This window comes from Rhinolophus sinicus, chromosome 16 (genome assembly GCF_057876585.1).
Source record: "Rhinolophus sinicus isolate RSI-liver-muscle chromosome 16, RSI-T2T, whole genome shotgun sequence".
Lineage (NCBI taxonomy): Eukaryota > Metazoa > Chordata > Mammalia > Chiroptera > Rhinolophidae > Rhinolophus > Rhinolophus sinicus.
Genome location: NC_142516.1, coordinates 52984037 through 53006348, shown reverse-complemented (window position 1 = coordinate 53006348; position 22312 = coordinate 52984037). Strand labels below are relative to the sequence as shown.

Here is a 22312-nt window from a genome sequence, read left to right as displayed (position 1 = left end):
GCTCAGATGACACCTCCTCCTCTACGAAGCCTGATGCAGAATTAATTGCTTTTTACCCTGTAGTCCATGATTCCTTGTTTTGCATCTGTTAACATTTAAAAAAAATAGGGGTATGTCTGTCTCCCTGTATGTATTGTGTGATCTCTGTGAGGGCAGAGGATATGTCTTACTCAACATTGTATGTCCAGGAGTTTGGGCATACATAGTAGTTGTTTAATATTTGTTGAATTAATAAAATAAATGAGCATATGAAAGAAAAGCAAATGAAATACTCAGTTATATCAAGTCAAAATTCCGCTTTTTAAAAAACTCAGTAGAGTTGTCATCACCTGAGGAAAATTCTGCACATCTCTGCCTCCCTCTTCTTTTCAGCATGGGTTATGTATATTCCTTTGTTCTTATAGAACTCACCTTTTGGAGTCCTATGATTTGTACTGAAGGTTTTGAAAACTGATCAATTGAAGTTATCTGTTTGCATGTCTGTTTGCCACCCTACATTTTAAGATTGTCTTATGCATTTTTGTATCACCTCAAGTGCAAAGAAGCTCAGTAGATATTTGTTGAGTTGAATGCAGATACTGTGCTCGCTTCGGCAGCACATATGCTAAAAATTGAATGCAGATACCATATGCTCCCTTAAGGGGTAGATACAGTATTTAAAAGCGTAATAGAAGGTAGTGTGTGGTTCATGTAGTAAGACAGATATAGTTCATTTTATTCAACATACATTTACATTTATTATTATTTGATAGGCACTGTAGAGGGATTCAAAGATGAATGTGGAAAGATGGGAGTTGATAAACCAAGTTGATGTAGATTAGAGGTCCTTCCAGGCAACAAGAAGAATAGCATGTTCAAAAGTGCAAAGGGAAAAAAGCCACTATATACAGCTAGGGAATGGCAATTAGTTTAATTTGGCCAGAGTCTAGTTATATATGTATATATAGAGAAAAGTAGTGACAGGTGTGACTGGGAGCTCCAGGTTATGGAGCCAGATCATAGAGGGCCAAATAGGTCGTGCTGTTACAGAGTTTGATATTCCATTTTAGCGAGTTACTCTATTAAAAGCTTTTAAGCTAGAGAATTACAAAGGACACATGAGATGAGTTAAAGGGGAAAACTAACATCAATTTGGTCTTTTCCCATCTCTTAATTTTCATCTTAATTTTAATTTTGCATTTGACTTTGTTTCCCCTCAGGTATCAGATTTGGTGAAGAATTACATAGAAATATATCTGGAAAAATTTGTTTTATATTAAGCAGAAATCCAAGTAATGTTAGAAAGAAGAGAAAGACAGTACTTTCTTTTGCCAGATAATTTAGATAATATGCTAGATTTAAATATCTGAATATTTTAGGTTGGACTTAGTTGTTTTGTTTCTTTAATTGCATAATTTTAGTCTTTTCCCAGTTCTCAGGGGAAAAAATTACGTTAAATACAGAATTATACCAATTTATTTTCAACAACTTTGTTTGCCAATAATAAAAAAATGAATATAACAAATATAATTAAGAAATTGCAAGCACATATTGACAATATTAGTTGGTTATACTTAAATTTGACAGTGTGGTTTTTATAGATCCAAATCTATATTTGTAACAGACACTTAGAAGAACATAGTTGTAAAATTAATAATACAACATCCAAAATAAAAGGTTTTTAGAAACAAATATTACAGTAGTTCATGGTGATCCACAGAGAACTGAACAAGTATGAGAACTACATATACTCCAATTTCTCTAAATCCCTGATTATGGTACAATTGTCAGCCAGTACCTTAGTAATTTCCTGTACTTATTAATTGCACTGTAGGGAATTTGGTTGGTAGTGAAATTTAACTCAAAAGTTATTATAGTCAAGTCTTATTTTATAAAAACTTTCATGGCAAAACTGTAAATTATAGAGTAACTGAGGTCTAAGTACTCTGCTAAGCATTCTACATGTTCTGTGAAGATTTGGAAAAAAATAGAAAATTGTCAAAAAATTAAAATAATCACCCATCTTACCAGACAGAGGTAATCACTTGTTAGCTTTCTTGATTTCATCTATATGCATATGTATTACTTACACATAAAAAAATTTTAAGTACAAAATTTGGATTTGCCATGTAGGCAGTTTTATACTCTGCTTATTACCTATGAGATTTTATTTTACTTGTTAGTTAATCAGATGTTACATGTTTTTACATGTAAGTGACAGGATAACAGCAGTAGGACCTTATAGTGTTCTTTTTGTTTTGATTCTGTTGTTTTTTTTCTTTTAAAAATTATTTTATGCCACATGGATTTGCTATATTTTGCTGTTTCACTACCAACAAAAAAAATGACAGACCACTTCCAGTAAAAATTAGCCTAAGTCATTAAGAAGTAGGTTGAAGCCATCATTCATGCCATGATGAGTTAGTAAAATTTATAGTAAGAATATACCTTAAAAATATATTTTAATGTTTCTAATCACACAAGTTAGCTAGCTCTCCAATATTTTTATTACTATGTTTTATAACTATCCTTTTCAACAGAACTCATGATTAATTTGCCAGTGTAGAGCAAGGAGTAGAAACAGCCTGTTTTGGCTGCGTTTAATACACAAAAACCCAGCAGCAAGTTTGAAATTAACGTTTTATTTATCATAATTTTAGTAATAGCTAACAGTTATTGAGTGCCACTCTGTCATTCTGGTGCTTCACCTATATTAAATTATTTAATCCCCACAACTCTTGAGGTAATTATTGATTTACATAACCTGTTTTACAAATGAAAAAACAAGGCACAAAAGATTAATAAACTTGTTAGTGGCAGGACCTGGATTTGAATCCAAACAGTTTGATCCCAGAGCTCGGGTACCTAGTCACCGTGCTATGATGCTTATGAATAAAGAGCTGTAGGGATTGAGAGAAAGGAGCTTTTCTACCTGAGAGAGAGGCTGGGGAGAGAGGATTATAAAAGATTTCAAGGAGGAGGGAGCATTCAGATACCTGTGGTGGTAGGATTGACAGCATTTGCAGTATAAATTATTAAAATTATTATGCATATAAAATACAACTATTATGAAAATGTAAAGGAAGTAGGTGAAGTGTAACTACTGTACATGGACTTTGTATAGCAATCCAGTGATTGGTGTTTGTTTTATTACTAGTTTATTAATTTAAAAAATAATGTGCACATCTGGTGGCAAAAATTAAACAGTACAAAAGGTAATACAATAAAAAAATATCTCCTCCTCTCAGCAGTCCCATGGTCCCCTACCATTAAGAGACTACTACTATTATTAGTTTCCTGTATTCAGTAGCCATTTCAAATTTTAACATGTTCAAAACTGAACTTCTGGTTTGTTGTTTAATTTTGCTTTTCTAAGCCTATTCTTATCTTCTGAGATGACTCCACTATCTACAAAGTTGCTCTGGGCAAAAAGCTAGCTTTTTTCATTGATTCTATCTTTTCACTTACTTCCCATATTAAGCATATGAACCAGTTCCTAGCTTCCTTCCTCTAAAGGGTATTTTAAATCTTGTCCATTTCTATCCATTGTCACCACTTAAGTACAAAATTATCATCTCTTTCCTGGAATACTGCTGTAGTTTCCTGACTTGTTTTCCTGCTTCTGCTTTTTCCTCCTAGAGTACATTTTCAGCAGCCAGAGTGAATTTTTTAAAATGTACATCAAGAGAAGTCAGTACCCTGCTTAAAGCACTTTAGTGGCACTTCGGCTATAGTAAGGTGTTTAGCTTACTGTTCTTTACATACCTGCCAAGCCACTTCTCACCTGAGGGCCTTTATACAGTTATTCTTCCTTTTATCTAGAGCACTCTATTTCCAAAGTTTGTTTTTGTCATGGCTAGCTCCTTCTCCTGTCAGTGCTTCAGATAAGTTATTCTTGCCTCTCTTTCACAGAACTTATAGTATCTAACTTAGAACTTACGTATGTACATATTTGTTTGCTTATTTTTTGTGTATTATTAGCATGTAAGCTTGGTGAGGACAGGAATCTTGCCTATAGGTGTTGATGCCAATACTTAGCCTGCTGCCTGTAAGTACTTAAGTAATATTGAATGGAGGAATAAATGAATGGATGAACAAATGAGTGGATCTATCTGGAATTTGTTTTGGTCAAGAAGTGAGGTTGAAATCCAGCTTTATGTTTTTTCCTCATTTCCAGCCAGTTGTCACAGTGTCCATTTTCTTTACTGCTTTCATTTACCATTTTTGTAATACATTAAATTGCCGGTGTGTTTGGATCTATTTTTGTACTCTCTTCACTGTGCTGTTGGTATGTCTAACTATCTTCCTATATTAAACTTCTTTATTACTGTAACTTTAAAAAATCCATTTTCATATCTGGTAGGATGAGTCCTCTGTCAAAGGATTTTTTTTTTTCTGAATTTTACAGAAATTAAATTTTTATGTATTTATTTTTCCATAAGATACTTTGTAATAGTGTAATATATTTTTAATAATATATTAAAATTGTACTTTTAAATTGTACAGTGGAATCAACATTTGCATCATTCATGTTTTGGTCAGTTGGCATATGAAATATGTGAGAGAACAATAGAAATCACTGCTTTGTGGGGAATAAAATGATACTCTTCCCATTCCATGGACATCATAATAGCCACTTGCCACATCCTCCTAAGTTCAATTATGTCTTCAGCTCCTGCCGGGTCCCTACCTCCTTTGTTATGACCTGTTATTTCAGGTAGGCAAGGGCAAGAATTGCCCTGGCTTTCCTGTTTTTCCTTTCTCCCGGTGCCTCAGTCTGAAAGTGTCCTGTATGTACAGTCTTCTACTTTAAAGCTTCAGCTATACTTGGCAGATGGTTAGAGGAGTTGGCCAAGAACAAGAAGCTAAAGTATCTACCTTCCCACTTTGCAGACTTGTCACAACTTGAGCATCTTCTATGGAACATGAACATAACTGTATGAGAGTGGGTGACCTAGAAAGCCTTCTGTTCTGCCTGTACTGAGAACTCCTGATTGCGTATGGTGAGGAATAGTTGTGGTGGTAAGATGTTCAGCAGAGCAGTCCTAATTTATTAAAAATGCTTATTGAGGTTGTTGAGATTGTTAAGGCACTTTTCAAATACCATTTCTATGTAATTAAAAACTTTACATTTACCTTTGTGCCTAAATTAGAAAGACAAAATCAAGAAATGGAAACTTATTCTAAGCAAAAAAAAATTTTTTTTTAATAATTATGATGGTCTTCAGTCTTCTTTGGGGGAATTGAGTCATTTATTTGGTACCCCGTCAGATATGAACAAAGGCCTTGAAAAGTTTTTTTAAACATATAAAGACCTTTGCAATTATATCCTTATTAAAATTGCCTTCTTGAATTTTACTAATGAATGTCATCTTAATCCTTGGCTTTACTTAGTTCTTTCTCCATATATCTGGAAAATTTAATTGTTTAGATCACTTAGTACCTAAAACTTTTCCCCTTTGTCCTCTGTTGTGCTATTTCTTAAACTATTTCTTATTTTTTGAGTCTTCCCCTTCTTTGACTGTGTTTTCCCTTGTAACTGTGGATAATCCCTAAAGTTATGCCTTTAGATCTTATCTCCCTATATTTATTTCTCTGTGGAGAGATCATTTAGTTTTAATTAAGACTTGATCACTAAGACTCTCAAATCAATATCTTGAAGCTTTCCTTTTGTTTTAGTTTCATTTTTCAGTCCATAGAACTTTTCCAGTTTGTTGTGCAACTATTATCTCAAAATGGAAAAAACTACATATTTCTAACCCAGATCTGCTTCCCAATTTTCTGTTTTTCTTTTGAACTTTCACATTTTCCCCCCAATGGTATCACCATTGTTTCAACCTGAATATAGTAATATCAAAGTCATTTTTTATTTTTGTACTTTCATTCCGCATATACAAACTGTCATCATGTTCATTGTTGAATCCCTGTCACTCAGTAAATTTTGAATGAATTTGAATATGTTTTTCTTAATTAGTATTTCTTTTCCTTTCTTACTGATCCAAAGCTGTTCTTTCTGCAATGTTCAGTTCAAGTTCTTGACAAAAGACTAATCAGGTGGTATAGAGAGATTGAGTAAAGAGAATTGAAAAATATCATTTACATTTCATAACCAGGAGATCATTTGTGAAGACAGGTTTCAGTAGAGGAGATGCATGCAAAATATCAGATTAAGGTGTAAATGAAAGGTGACAGACCAGCAGTTTGGATCCTCTTTTCAAGGGGAATGGTTTGTTGTTAATATAAACTTAGATATGTTTATATGCTAAAGGCAGTTAGCAGGTCCATGTTGAAGATGCAGAAGATAATTAATGAAATACAAATTCTGAAAATCTATAGTGGATAAGTTTTGTTTTTGTTTATGTTTTTAAATTTTATTGGGGAAGGGGAACAAACTTTATTGGGGGAACAGTGTGTACTTCCAGGACTTTTTTTTCAAGTCATTGTCCTTTCAGTCTTAGTTGTGGAGGGTGCCATTCAGCTTCAAGTTGTTGTCCTTTCAGTCTTAGTTGTAGAGGGCGCAGCTCAGCTCCAGGTCCAGTTGCCGTTGCTAGTTGCAGGGGCACAGCCCACCATCGCTTGCGGGAGTCGAACCGGCAACCTTGTGGTTGAGAGATCGCACTCCAACCAACTGAGCCATCTGGGAGCTCAGCGGCAGCTCAGCTCAAGGTGCCGTGTTCAATCTTAGTTGCAGGGGGCGCTGCCCACCATCCCTTGCGGGACTTGAGGAATTGAACTGGCAACCTTGTGGTTGAGAGCCCGCGCTCCAACCAACTGAGCCATCTGGGAGGCAGCTCAGCTCAAGGTGCCGTGTTCAATCTTAGTTGCAGGGGGCAGAGCCCACCATCCCTTGCGGGACTCAAGGAGTTGAACCGCAACCTTGTGGTTGAGATGCCCACTGGCCCATGTGGGAATCGAACCGGCAGCCTTCGGAGTTAGGAGCATGGAGCTCCAATCGCGTGAGCCAATATAGTGGATACGTTTTTGATAAGAGGATTGGAGGCACATTTTTCACAGCAACTTAAAGTTGCATTCAGATAGTTTTGTTTGGATTCAGATAATTTTGTTTTTAGAGAAACATTAGGTTAATGGAGCTCTTAAAAACTACCATTTTCTCTATGAAATAAGTGGTAGGCAAACTCAACTGTAAGTGATGATGGGTGGTGGGGTAAAGCTTTTAAATAATGATGGCATTTGAAATTGCTGTTATGGAGAACCAATGAGGGAGTTGACTTCCTTCAAAGAAATCATCTTAGCCAGGATTGAGCCCAGTGTAGGTTACAGTTAGACAACATTACAGGTGGACTTTTTCCTACAGTGCTTAGTAGTGGAGGTATAGGAGCTTTTGGATGAGATGCAAGAGAACCGTTGGGTGCCTGAGCCAGAAAGATAATTGGTTAAGGGAGATGAGATAAGAGAAGAGGTAAGTCATGTACTCGTATAATGAGTACCAACTAGTTATCTATATGAATAACTGAAAGAGACTGAATTATGTTAGAGCAAATGAAGGAATCAAATATGGAATTGGAGGTCTGGGTGATGATGAGTTAAAAATGTAGGGGAAATAAGAGTAACAACAGGGAGAATAAAAGGTAAAGAGGATCAAGTAGGAAATAAGTTTAATAGTCTGTGATAAATGCTTTTTTTTATTTTGTAGGAATGAAGACTTTTTTTTTTTCCCCAAAATCTTTTTTGGGTATCCAGTATATAGCTGCAGATGAGAGCAGACGTTTCCAAACTTTAATTATCTGGCTTCTAAGCAGAAAAAATTTAGTATGTACCCCCAATGTATGCATATTTATTTATAAATCAATCCTATATAGATACTTATTATGTACTATTATGTTTTATATATTGTAAAACATAAAACATTAAACTAGATACTTAAAATGTGAGAATAAGCATATTTTAAAGTAATTTTTAAATTTTAATATTACAAACAGTTTTAGTGAGGGCTTGTGGTATTTCATTAGTTTTGAAAATCTTGGTTTAATACTTGGCTGTTAGAGCTATTTGAAAGGCTTGTTTTAAGTTAGGTTTATTTTGGTACTTGGTTTTACTGACTGTTGTAGTTCTCAATTCATGAAGATACATAAACTCACATTGAAGAAGCGCATTTGTTGCAGGTTGGGCTGACTACATCATGATCCTTATCAAGCAAATGTGCAGAACTTTTTGTTGAAATCTACCAGTAAAAGTTCTGTCTTTCCTAATTTCAGTTAGTTGCTTCTGAAAACTAATATTAAGGTTCTGCTGTGCTGCATAACCTTCATTTGCCCTTTCAAATCCATTCTGCACCGTTGTGCACTGTGCTCTGGGCCCCAGGAGGCTGATTTCTAAGGACTGCATCAACTAGTCTGCCTTGTCCTGTGATTTCTGGGTGGAGTCAGTCAATTGGAGGCACTGACAGGAGGACAGAGCGGTAGGGATATTTATTCTAACAGCCTTTTCTTTGCTAGACTGCAGGTTGTCAGTAAGTGCTCAATCACTGTGTGATGCTCTTCTACAATCACAGCTCTTTTAGTTCCAGTAACTATTGCCTCTCCTTCCTCTATTGGGCCTACAATGATGGTAGCTTCCTGGCTAGCCCAGGAGTGCTTCACCATCCCTTCATAGTTTCCCTTAACTTTGCCTGTACATTTGTAAATAGTCTCTTCATTAAACATCACTTCCTTTTTAGTATTCTTTCTTGCCAGCACCCTGAGGATTATACTTGCATTTTAATATTTTTTAAGTAAATGGATTTTTAAAAGTGACTGAAACTACTTAGAATATTTTAAAGCAGATTAGAGAATTCTGTCTCCAAGTTTTAGTTGTACAGATTCAGTTTTTATAAGTGACACATTTACATCATTGTTTTGATAACAACAACAACAAAATTAAATAATAGTGGAAAACTTTCCAAACATCTGCTTTTAGTAGGGGGCCAGTGTTAGTCCATATGTTAACCATAAGTAGAGCTTACTATCAGTTCACTTCCTTCTTAATACTTATTTTAATAATTTCAGACAGAACTGAGTCTCTGAATTCTCATATTTGGAATGTATTAACAACACAGAAAAGACCATTCATGCTTTGTGGGGGGAAATAAAGGAAAAGAAAGGGTAACTATAAAACTCAGTGAGTCAACCATAATTATTGCAGAGCTCCTGCTTATAGGTAGCAGTCTATTATTTTCAAACTGCTAGCAGACTGATTTCATGACATAATTTTCCTAATATGCAGGAAAAACCTTGAATTTTTAGAAAGGGAGAGTTATTTTAGTGTATTATTTGATCATTGATTAATTATCTGACAATTCTTATTTGAAGGTGAGACACTGCATTTTATTCCCCGATAAATGAAACTCAAGTAGTTAGTAACAGATGTTTACTTAGGAATTTTTTACTATGGACAAAATAGATGACTAGAATTTTCGACTTTAATTATGCTTGTAAATTTAAAATGAAAAATAAACAGCTTGGCTTGTATCCATCCAAATACCATGTGTACAAATACACACACACACACACACACACACACACACACAAGGCTGTGAAGATAATAGCTATTAACAAAACAAAGTCCATATCCTTCCGGATCATTCATTTTTGTGGGGAGATTTAATTAATTTAATTACCAAATAAATACATAATTATATAATTCAATGTAGTGATAATATGAAGAAAAGAAAACCAGGGTTAGGGAATAGAGAGTGACTGGGGATCCTATACCAGTTAAGGAAGTCCTCACAGATAAGCTGGCATTTGAACAGAGATGTGAGTGAAGTGATGGTTCCTAGCCATACAAAAATCTGGGGGAAGAAGGCCTTCCAAGAGGAAGATGAGGTGCAAAGTAGTTGTTGGTGTGACTGAGAATAACAAGGACACTTTTGTGGCCAGGATACAAAAAGCTAAGGGCAGAGTGGTAGACAATGAGGTCTGGAAAGGTAGATGAGGGCCATGTCACACTAGGTCTTGTAGGCCTTCAGAATTTAGGATTATATTTTAAGTAGCCTGGAAGGCTTTGGAGGAGACAGAGCAGGGAATGACATGATCTGATTGCCTTATAAAAGGATTGCCAGGGTCACTGCATGAAGAATAGACTGTAGAGAGATCACAGTAGAACTCAGGAGACCTGTCATGAAGAGAGTGCAATAGTCTAGGGGAGAATTTGAACTCGTACATGTACACAAGTACACACACTACTCAGTGCAGTATGTATGTTTATATATATACTTGTATATAATTCCTTTTGGGTTAAAAAGATATAGTTCAGAAACTTCTTTTTTATATTTAGCAGTATAATATGGATGTCTTTTATAATGAGTACATATCAATTTACCTAATTTCTTTTAATGGGTGGATGCTGTTTCATGTTTTCGGTACATTACCTTATTTGATCTGTCTCATATCAAAGGATGTTTATTTCTAGGTTGTTCTTTTTAAATAACAAACACTGTGTGTGTGTGTGTGTGTGTGTGTGTGTGTGTGTGTGTAATTGCTCCATGTTGTGTCTAATAGGGTAAATTCCTAGGTGCATGATAGGTAAAAGGATATATGCAAGTTAAGTCTTCATGATTATTACCAAATTGACTTCTAAAAAGGCTGTGCCAATTTTACACACTCACTAATGTAAAATGAGAATTTTTCTTTCTTTAGACCTGCTCCAACACTGAGTAATATGAGTCTTTTTAAAAAAATATCAGTCTTTTAATCTTTGTTGATTTGAGAGAAACATCATAGTTTTCTTTTTTGTTTTTTAATTATGAACGATAAGTATCAAAGCTTATAAATTTTTATTTCTGATGAGTAATAAAGGATATTCATTCCTCTGTGGTCTTTTTCTGAGAAAATACTATTAAAAATAATTTATAATTTCATCTTCTCTACTTACGAGACTGAAGTTAAGGGTAAAATTGAGTTTCTGGCTTGTTTATGTAACAATTTAGCCATATGACTTACTATTTCCCTCAACTCTCCTTATTGCCAATATTCTACATACACTGTGACCTCTTGAGATGCTATCATGTTCAATGTAATATTGTTTATTAATGTTCTCTTCTATTAGTATTGATGAGGAAGTAATTAAAATTACAGACCTAGTTCACCAGTCAAAACCGTTTCCTAAAATGAACCCAAGGATGATATATCCATTTAGTATCCGTTATTGCCAGTCATCTTATTTTCTTTAGACCTACGCTCCTTACTCCCAGCCCAATTTACATCATACAGATGTAATGTTTTTGTGCATAAAAGAATCACAGCCTGAAGAGTATGGTTAGATTAGCCCAAATTCTTCAGAAGTACTGGCAAACCATTTTAAAGTTCATGCCTTAAAGCTGTATTAGTCAAAATATCTCCTTATAACAGAGAAAACACATGATAGAGCACAGTTCAATAGAACCGTGCAATCACACCATTTGTGTAAGATTGTTACAAAGTTATTCTAAGAGTAGTAAACCACTGTGGACATAGTCCAAGATGGACAGGCGTTTGGTTGTATTTCATGCTATAAAGGTTTATGTTCTGGTGAACATTTAGCCTATTTTATATTAAAATCTATAGGAAAGCAGGAAAATACAACTACAAGGTCAACTTTTAATTTATATAGATTCTTATCCAGCACATTGAATACTTACTTTGAGTATTGACTTGATTTTGCCATTGTGGAAACAACAACACATACAAAAGCTTCAGAGGCTGTGGTATATTTTACAAAGGTAGAAGAGCAGATATTTTCCTTGGTGCTTTTTACAATTAATACAGATACAAATTCAGAAGTCAGTTTTTAGTCTAGACTTAAATACTTCATAAAGTTTAATGTAATGTTTCTTTTTACAATGTAAGTGGTTTTAATCAGTTATTTCAAATTCACTAAGGGGATTTATGGATGATAAAGCAAATTGCTGAGAAACTTTTTCATCAATATCTTTAAATATCAGATTAGTAGCTTACTGTATTAATAAAATATAGAACAGGGAGACAAATAGTTGTGGTGAGTTTGAAGAGGAAATCTAGATTCTTAGATTCTTTTTATAGTTTAATCAGGTTTCCAAATTTACAATTATATAGTGTAATGCTTACAACTTAATTATATATTTTAATGCTTCATTTATATATTTTTTATTTTTAATGTTTTTTTAGTTTTATTTATTTGGGTAACATTGGTTAATAAAATTATATAGGTTTCAAGTGTGCAATTCTGTAATACATTTTATGTATATTGCATTATGTGTTCACCACTCAAAGTCAAGTCTTATCTGTCATCCTATATTTGACCCCCTTTACCCTTTTTCACCTCCCTTTCCTCTGGTAACCACCATACTGTTGTATGTGTCTATGAGTTTTTGTTTGTTTGTCTTGTTCATTTGTCACTTTCAGTTTTAGATAACCACATATGAGTAAAGTCATATGGTTCTTGACTTTTTTCCATCTGATTTGTTTCACTTAGCATAATATTTTCAAGATCCATCCATGTTGTCACAAATGGCAGTGTTTCATCTTTTATTTTAGCTGAGTAGTATTCCATTGAATATGTACACATGTTTATAATTTCTTCAGTGTTTATCATAAATTTTCTGTCCCCAAATCTTTTTGTATTATTGTACATTTTCACATACCAATGATAGGTAGGTAGTATGAAATACATGAAGAGATGTGAAGATAAGCTACATTTAATTTTGCAAACAGTAAACTTTTTTTCCATTAAAGAGATAGTGCTTTAATCCTTAATTTTAATGCTTCAGTTTTATATTTTTTTAAATGTAGGGAAGGGACTATCACTCAGACTGATTTTGTGACATGAAAATTATAAAATATGTCAGGATGGTAAAAATCTGGAGCATAGCTAAGTAAGGTTTATATAGTTAGCAAAAGGGATTCTTCTTAAGATGCTGGTTAAGGGGGTCTGTTGCTTACCCAGAAGGTTTGACCTTGTGAATTGACTTATTCTTCTCCAAGGCACTTGAGAGAAAAGACAACGATAGCAGTTACATCTAGAGGCTATTATGGATTGGAGGATGAGAAGGGAACTGCATGTACTTCAACAAGGCGTCGGTCAACAACTCGAAGTTTGGCAGGCTTGACAAGTGGAGTTTTTGAATCTATAATGGTTCAAGTTTTGAGACAGGAAGAACAGCTGAGAGCAAAAGAAGAAAAAAGGTAAATGTTAAAAAAAAATTAAGTTCATGTTGTTCAAATTTCCAGGAACTACTTTTCAAAGAGTAGCTGTGTAACTTTGTTGTGCCCGTATCAAATTTCTGGGCCCGTTTTAGTAGTGTTCCAAAATGCCTTGTTACCTAAGTATGAATTTATAATGAAATATCACCATGAATTTGTTTAAAAATACAGTTTTTAAACCAAATTATTTTGAAGCAATACAAAAATACTTTTTATAAAAGATTTCAGAATGTTTTCTAGATTTTCTTTCAAATGAATTATTAATTTTAAGTTAGAGGAATTGTATATAGATTTGTATAGCTTTAGAATAGACTCATAGACCTTTAAAATTAGGAGAAACTCCATAGATTACATAATTTAAAATGACACATAGGTTCACCTCTGCGAGTTCCTCCAGTGATATTAATTTCCCAGATAACTATGCTTACTTGGGGTTCGTCAGGAACGAATGTTTTGCTCAATTAGTGTTAACCTTCTAGGGTCTGGGAACATAGATTGATGATACTTATTACTTAAGACAAAAGAGACTAGAGTCCAAACAGGTAAGTGAGCACTCAAAAGAGACTGCTAATTTTTATACTAAATCAAGTCTTAAACTATGTCAGGAATGATTGTTGATGTAATAGGGAACTGCTAATGCTACTAAAAGGCAATTTATAATATATTGTTGCTCCTCTCATAGTAATAAATATAGCTTGCTTTGATATTTGTAGGATTAACACTCAACCTTGAGACTTTATACCACCACAGTTTTTATAATTGAGAACCCACTGTAAAATACTTTAGCATTTCGTACTTGTGCTATAGCAAAGGGGATTTAATGGAAAGGAATAAAGGTTAATCTGGTAATAGTTTGTAATAGAGTAGAATGGCGAGAAATTAAAGAAAAGGAAGTCTTGTGGGAAGAAGGCTATAAGTAGTCTGGGTAGGCTTCCACTACTGGAGTCCAGAAATATGGAGAGGTCATTGTCCTAGGAACAATCGTTAGGACTTAGTACCTTCCTTGATATAGGAGGAACAAGGAAGAAACAAAAGATGAGTCAGGATGTAGTTGTAATAATAGTGATAATAGCAATAAGAAGATTTAAAAAAAGATTAAGTAACATTTATTGAGTATGACTATTTGCCAGGCTTAGCTCTTAAGCACCTTATATGGATTCAACATTTATTTTGAGGCACAGAGAGATTAAACTTGACCAAGGACAGGCAATTTTTGAGTGGTAGTCAAGATTTGAACACAGGCAGTTTGGCTCTAGAACTTGTGCTCTTAAGCAATATGCTATTCTTGTAACTTGTAAGATGATGGAACCAGCAAAGAACAAAGAAGAGCTTGAGTCTGTGGTGTGGGGAGAGATCAGTGAACTCTGGTTTTTAATAATTTGTTTGAAGTGATGAGACAGCATTAAGCATCCAAGAAGGAATGGCTAATAGGAAAATACAAATATGACTACATCTTTTCTTTTCTCCAATTTTACATATATTTTTGTGTGTCCATAAGTGAATAAAACATGGGGGGAAATCTTTCATTAAATGTCTTAGTGACTATGATAATGTAATGGAGTAATATGAATTAAGTTCTCTTTGTGTACAGTGTTTACTTTTTCTTTTTTAAGTCTTTTAAGCATGGATCAAAGAATAAATAAAATTATAATAAAGGCCCATGTACTCACTACTGAGCAATTTTTAAAGAAATTAAACATGTATAATCAAGATTCCCTGTAATTTTACTATGTTTCCTCGAAAATAAGACCTAGCCAGACAATCAGCTGTAATGCATCTTTTGGAACAAAAATTCATATAAGACCAGGTATTTTATATTATATTACATTATATTAATTATATGTTATATTAGACCCAATCTTATAGTAAAATAAGACCAGGTCTTATATTAATTTTTGCTCCAAAAGACTCATTAGAGCTGATTGGCCAGCTAGGTATTATTTTCGGGGAAACACATAACAGTTCTTTTATATACTCTGGATGGAAGTTCTTTGTCATATAGGTGTATGCATTGCAGATGTTTTCTTCCAGTCCAAGGCCTGCCTTTTCATTTTCAGTGTTTTTTGAGGAAGAGAAAATACTAGCTTTGAGTTTTATTTATTTATTTTTAAATGTTTTGGGCTTTCTGTGATCTAAGAAATCTTAGCTTACTCAAGGTTATGAAGATTTTTTTTTCCTTTTTATTTCCCCAGAAATTTCTAAGTTTTATTTTTTTATGGTTAGGCCTATAATCCATTTGAAATTAATTTTTCCATGTGGTTTGAAGTAAGGATAAAAGTTTATTTTTCTCCTGTATGGATAGCCAGTTGTTCCAGTATCATTTGTTGAAAAAAACTGTTCTTTCATCACTATATTACTTTTGCATCTTTGTTGAAAATCAGTTGAACGTATATTTGTGAGTCTTTCTGGACTTCTGTTCCATTTATCTATAGGTGAGTCTTTATGCTAATACTATATTGACTTGATTACTATAGCCTTATAGAAAGCCTTGAAATTTGATAATATGAATCTTCCAACTTTGTGTTTTACTTTCTGGTGTGTTTTTTTCCCAAAATTGTTGGGCTATACTAGGAGTTTTGTATTTCTGTGTGACTTCAGAATCATACTGTTGATTCATACAAAAAAAAACAAAAACAAACCAAAAGCTTGAGGGAGTTTTGATTGAGATTGAGTGGAATTTATCAGTTTATTTCAAGATAATTATTTAATTTCTCTCAGCAGTGTTTTATAGTTTTCAGTGTACACATTTTCCACATATTAGTTTACTTTGTCCCTACATATTTCATGTTTTCAATGCAATTGTAAATTACTTTTAAAATCAGTTTATAATTTTTTGTTGTTAATATATAGAAATACAATTGATTTTAGTATAGTGAAAATCAAAAAACTTTTGTCTATTTCTACTCTTGAGTTTGAAAGATTTTGCTTCAGGTAGTTTGAAACTTTGATATTGGATGCATACATATTTATGATTCTTAGGGTTTTTTGTTTTTGTTTTTTTTGATGGATTGACTTCTTTCTTATTGTTATGAATGTCCCTTTTTATCCCTGATAATATTTGTAACATTTTTTAATGTTGCATTTTATTTTCACTATTGGCTTATTAGCTATACATCATTATTTGAATTTTTTTTAGTGGCTTCTCTAGGGTTTACAAGATGTGCTTAACCTAATCACAGTTAACTTCGAATATTGTACCACTTTATGGGATGCTTCTATTTACCTTTCCCATCTTTTACGCTGTTGTCATACATTTTACTTCTACTTGTGTTATAAACCCAATAAACTGTTATTGTGTATGTTTTAAAGTTACCTTTTGAAGAAATTTAAGATCGAGGAGAAAAAGTATTTTATATTTATCTATACCTTTACCCTTCCCAACATTTTCTGCCTTCCTTTGTATTAATCCATAATGCTGTCTGTTGTCATTTTTCTATTGCCTAAAGAACTTCTTATAGCATTTCTTATGTAGGTCTGCCAGTGATGAATTCTGAGCTTTTATTTTTTTGGTCTGAAAAAGTTTTTGTTTTGCCTTATGTTTTGAAGGAGAATGATTTTAGGTTTACAGGTTTTTGTTTATTTTTTTGGTTTTTCTTTTTTCCTATCAGTATTTTAAGCATGACATATTTTACCATATGTAGTTTTTGAAGGGAAGTCTTCTGTTCTCTTTATCTTTGTTCCTCTAGTCATAATTTATCTTATTTCTCTGATTGCTTTTAAGATTTTATCGTACTGATTTTCAGCAATTTGATTGTAATGTGCCTTTGGCTTGGGATTGAGTTTATGTATGTTTGTGTTGATTATCTTGCTCAGGGTTTTTTGCTTCTCTGATCTATGCTATAGGCTTTCAGTCTTCCTCTCTGTGATAAGTTTTCACGCTTACTCTTCTCTTCTGCAGTGTCTAATCCAGGGATCTTTTTATTTCAGATACTGTATTTTTCCAACTCTATAAGTTACATTTAGCTCTTTTTTTAATATCTTCTTTTCTCATCATTATGCTCATGTTTTAATGTCCTTTATCTGCTAGGTCTTAGTTTTTTCTAGGTCTTTGAATTGAATGGTATTTTTCCTGGTTATACGTTACATTTTTCTGTTTCTTGGAACAGTCGGTGTTTTTGTTTTCTTAATTGGGAACTGGACACTGTGAATGTTACCTTGTTGAGTTAAGGGGATTGGGCTTTGTTCTTGCAGGGAATTTGGATCAATTTGATGATCCCTTCAAGTCCAGGTTTTAAACTGTTCTAGGGTGGATCTGGAATAGCCTTTACCAGTTCAACCCTACTAATGAGGTATGACCTCTTGGGGGTCTCCACTGAATTCCCCCAGGTGATGACTGAGGACTATCCACTTCATCTAGTCTCCCCATTGTGTGTAAGCTCTCTGAGTTTACAATTTCCTGGCCATTCTTGTCAAACTTTGTCAAGTTTTACTCTACGCAGTCACGAGCTATTATTCAGAAGTCTCAAGGGGATGCTTCTGTAGCTTTCTGAAGCTTTTTCCTGCACGGCTTCCTTCTTTTTGGAATTGTCTTACAACTTCTAGGTGCCTTATCCTGCCCCAGTGCATATTTCCATCTCCTCAACTCAACTCCACTGGACTGTTGGGGTTTTCCTTCCCTGCTATTGTAGTGTGGAAATTGCCTTTAGTCAGAAAGCCAGGTGATTACAGGGATCACCTTTTTTCACTTTTTGGGGGATCACAGTTCTGACTGTTTGATATTCAGTGTCTAAAAAACATGGTTTCATATATATATATTTATTGGGTGACAATGGTTAGTAAAATTATATAGGTTTCAAGTGTACATTTCTGTAATAGGAGATGTGACAATTAAGTTCCCGAACTTGTTGCAACAATATTGCTAAGCCTTTTTGGTATCAGAGGGATTATTCATTACGAATTTTACTATCTGGACAGTTAACCAAGTTATTATTTGGAAGTGCTGGAAAAGGCTGCGTGAAAAAATTAGATGACCTGAACTTTTCGCCAACAGTTCATGGCTCTTGCATCACGACCCCAGCTCACATGGCAATGTCTGTGAGGGACTTTTTAACCAGTAAACAAATAACTCCCTACTCACATGATCTGGCCCCCAAGCACTCCTTTCTTTACCCGAAAATGAAGGAAATATTGAAGACATTTGGATGACATTCAGGACATTGAGGGTAATACGACGACAGTCCTGATGCCCATTCCAGAAAAAGAGTTCCAAAATTGCTTTGAAGGGTGGACTAGGCACTGGCATCAGTGCATAGCTTCCCAAGGGGAGTACTTTGAAGGTGACTGTAGGGATATTCAGCAATGAAGTATGTAGCACTTTTTCTAGGATGAGTTCATGAACTTAATTGTCCAACCTCATTTGTATCTGTGTGTGTATATATTCAGTCTGCTTTGTATCTTATGGTCATGGCAAGTTCTTTAATGTTTTAGGGAATGTTGATCACCATAATGTGGTCTTAAAGTTGTTATATTGATAAAGTTGAGGTTATGTTGATAAAGTAGTTACCATCATATTGGTTCTATATAAAGTACTAAATTATACCAATAAAATGTCATGTATCCTTAACTTAAAGAATAAACTTAATGTACCTCCTTCCCAACAACACATCAATTTTCAGACTTTTTAACTCCAGGCACTCTTTCTCAATCTTAAATGTCATCATTGTCCAATATTTTAGTTTTATCTGGTTCTTAACTACCCACATCTCAAATTTTTGTCCAAGAGCCTCTTCTTTTCTCATGTTATACTTTTCTTCATGAGTGATTTCATCCATGTCCATACCACCTATATGCAGAAGACTTATAGATCCATGCCTTTTGCCCAGACTTCTCTAAGTTTCAGATCTAATTGCCTACTTGTTCTCTGTGTTATCTGTCAGTGTCAGTGTCTCTTATCTGTCAGGAAATATGTGGTGCATTCAAAGTAGGATATTCCAAAGAGGGTTTATTTCCAAAGGGGTTGGGATACATACAGCGGGACATTAAGAGATAAGGCTGTTAACCAGGGCGAGTTAGAGGGAGTAGCTACTGGTACCCAGGAGAAAGTTACAAAGAAGAGACTGTATTGAGATGATACCTTCTTTTGAAGGACACAGCCCAATTCAACCTCACAGAGAGGGAGCCAGTGGAATAAATACTTTACCCTAATTTCTCTGATCACCTGCCAGCCCTCCTTGACTGAACCTAAAAAAATCTAGTGAGTAAGGTTGCTTGTTGATATAGATAAAATATACAGTGAAGGGCAGAGCGTAGATCTGGAGGCAAACAAAAGATTTGGTTATAGATATCTTCTTCAAATTGATTACATCTAAAATTTACTATGAAAGGATGATCTTTCCTCTTGAAACTTGATCCTACTATAATGTTCCCTATATTGGTGAGTGGCTCCATTGTCTATTGGATTATGCAATTTAGGAACCTTACTTAGTTATATACGGATTCATCTATGACACCTTACTTTTTCTCACATATAAATCAAATCCATCTCCAAATCTTGACAATTTTATTTCCTAAATCTCTCCTGAGTCTGCCCACTTCACTTCCTTCTATCTTTTCTGTCTCCATTCAGTTCCTTCATCTCTCATGTAGACTACTGTTCTCTTAATTGGTTTAAATGTCAATGCTTGCCTCATTCCAGTCTTTTTTTCACATTAAAGCTGGAATGAACTTTTCCAGATGTAAATTTGATCATGCCACTTACCTATTCCATTACCTACCATATACCTAAAACAAAGCAAGTACAGTTGACCCTTGAACAACAGGGGTTAGGAGTGCTGACCCTCCGCACAGTCGAAAATCCACATAAAACTTTTGACTCCCCCAAAACTTTACTAATAGCCTACTGTTGACAATAACATAAACCATTGGTTAACACATATTTTGTGTGTTATATACATTATAGACTGTATTCTTATAATAAAATAAGCTAGAGAAAAAATCGTAAGAGGAAACACATTTACTGTAATGTACTAATATTGTAAATTATGTCATCTGTTTATAAGACGAATTGTCTATCAGTACCTATATCAGTATTGTCTTATATACAAAACACTGTATATTACTAACATTAGACATCAAAAATGAAAAGATAATGTGAAAAAGAAATTCATATTTGTTTACAGGTATAATGATTTATGCATTAATAATGAAGAAACAGCAATATGATTGCTTTATGGTAGCCTCATGTAATCAGTACAAGCTTCACAGTAGTAAGAAAATCTCCAAAAATTTTTCCAATATGTTTATTGAAAAAAAAATTTCATGTTAGTGGACCCATGCAGTTCAGACCTGTGTTGTTCATGAGTCAGCTGCACACACAAAAAACTTTAATGACTAAGTGTAATTTATAAGACCCTGCTTTCATTTTTTGGCCTCATCGTACCTCTGTAATCTCATAATCTTTCCCTCATTTTTGTTATCGTAGCTACAGTGGCTTGCTTTTCCTCTCTTCAGTGCCACATAAAAGATTAACTTTATGTGCATACAAATTTAGAGTTCACATAAGAACACCTGTAAAATACATCAAGATTGGTGGGATTTTTAACCTGTTTTCTAAATTTTCTAAAGTAAGCATGCTTTTCTTTTATAATTGAAAATTATAAGAAGAAGTATTAAAATTTGTAATGTGCAACAGGCAGAGTGTTTTAAATGTCTTTTAAGCCTATCCCAAGATTTCTTTTGAGTCCTCAGAAGGAAAGTGTGACGTTTAAGCAGTAAATACATGGGACTGCTAAACAAAGACTCCCTTCCTCTTTACAATTACCGTCCCATATCATGATACCTGAAATTCTATCAATATAATATTCTGTCAAGAGTTAGTCAGAAGCTAGTAGAGATTACTGATAGTGTAAAATTAGGTCTAGAAAGGGACTTTGAAATCATCATAAGGAAAGGTCATATTGGAAGACAGGGAAGAGTGCAAAGATCATAAAATTGATTACTGTAGTTTTGCCTTAGCCCTGGGCATAGGTTTTTTTTTTTTTTTTTTTTCATTAAAACCTTTGGCACAAGAGGTAAGAAGATAAAGTTTCCAACCCAAGTATTTTAAAACAACTTTTATATCAGAAATCCACATTGACAGCAAGCTGAACAATTCTAATACATATTAAAAGTAAAATTTTTTTTTAATCTGTTAAGTCCAACAGTTAGGTCTCTGATTTGTGCTCAGTTCCAGTTAAAGGAAGGGAGTCCCCACTCCATATTTTAACTTTTATACAGTAGTTTTCCTTGTTGTACAGTATATGCCATAACAAATAATGGTTTCTTATATCACATGGTAAAAATCCAAAATCCTGGCATTCCTCTATTACTATCTTTATTTGGACAGCATTGGAAACCAATGCAAAGGAGATGACAGATGATGCATGTTGAACAAAGAGGAATAAATATTGAGTATGGCTTCATAGTCTGACCATCTTCAGGTAAATGCTGATAGGACAGCAAGTGATCTTGAAGCCGATTGGTATGCAGAGGCACTGTTGATTAGGAGACAGCAACTTACAAGTCAAAGTTCTGGGGAAACGGAATGAAAGGGCTGATTAATTTATAGTTGCTGAAACAGTTTTTAAGGTACTTATAACTACTGTGTTCTGTTTATAATGGTGACCTTGAGCCATTAAGGAAAAATTGTATTTTATATACCTTGTTTAATAAGCAGGAAAGTATATAATACATTTTAGATAATTTAAACAATAAAATTGGTTAAAATTAAATGTTAGCTCTCATCAAATAAATTTCTGTTAATCTGAAATATGACATTATTAGCAGTTTTAATCATTAAAGTTTACTTTAGCTGCATTAAAAATATTGGCTCTCGGGGCGGCCAGATGGCTCAGTTGGTTAGAGCACCAGCTCTGAAAAAAATATTGGATCTCGGGGTAGCCGGTTAGCTCAGTTGGTTAGAGCATGGTGTTAGTAATACCAAGGTTGCCGGTTCGATCCCCGCATGGGCCACAGTGAGCTGCGCCCTCCTTAAAAAAAAAAATAAAAAAATGATGTGTGTGTATTTGCACATGTGTGTGTACACACACACACACAAAATATTGGATCTGTTAACCATGCTTTTTTGCCAACTGGATACCAGAAATAGTGTATATGTTTTTTATACTCTTGTTTCATATATTTGTATAAAGTTATTGGTATTTTATTGATTTGGAAATCACTGGAGTTAAAACAAAAAT

General features: G+C 34.0%; 1 protein-coding gene across 4 annotated transcripts in view; it reads left to right on the top strand.

The window, feature by feature from the left end:
• Positions 1-22312, top strand: part of BRD10 (bromodomain containing 10) — an 82372-nt gene that overhangs the window by 11653 nt on the left and 48407 nt on the right. For 3 of the 4 annotated variants that reach the window (XM_019727149.3, XM_019727148.3, XM_019727147.3), the window contains exon 2: positions 12918-13118. The exons of the other annotated variant lie outside the window; for it this stretch is intronic. In XM_019727149.3, coding sequence (XP_019582708.3) covers positions 12918-13118 — 201 coding nt within the window. The remainder of the gene's footprint in view (positions 1-12917; positions 13119-22312) is intronic. 4 annotated transcript variants of the gene reach the window in all.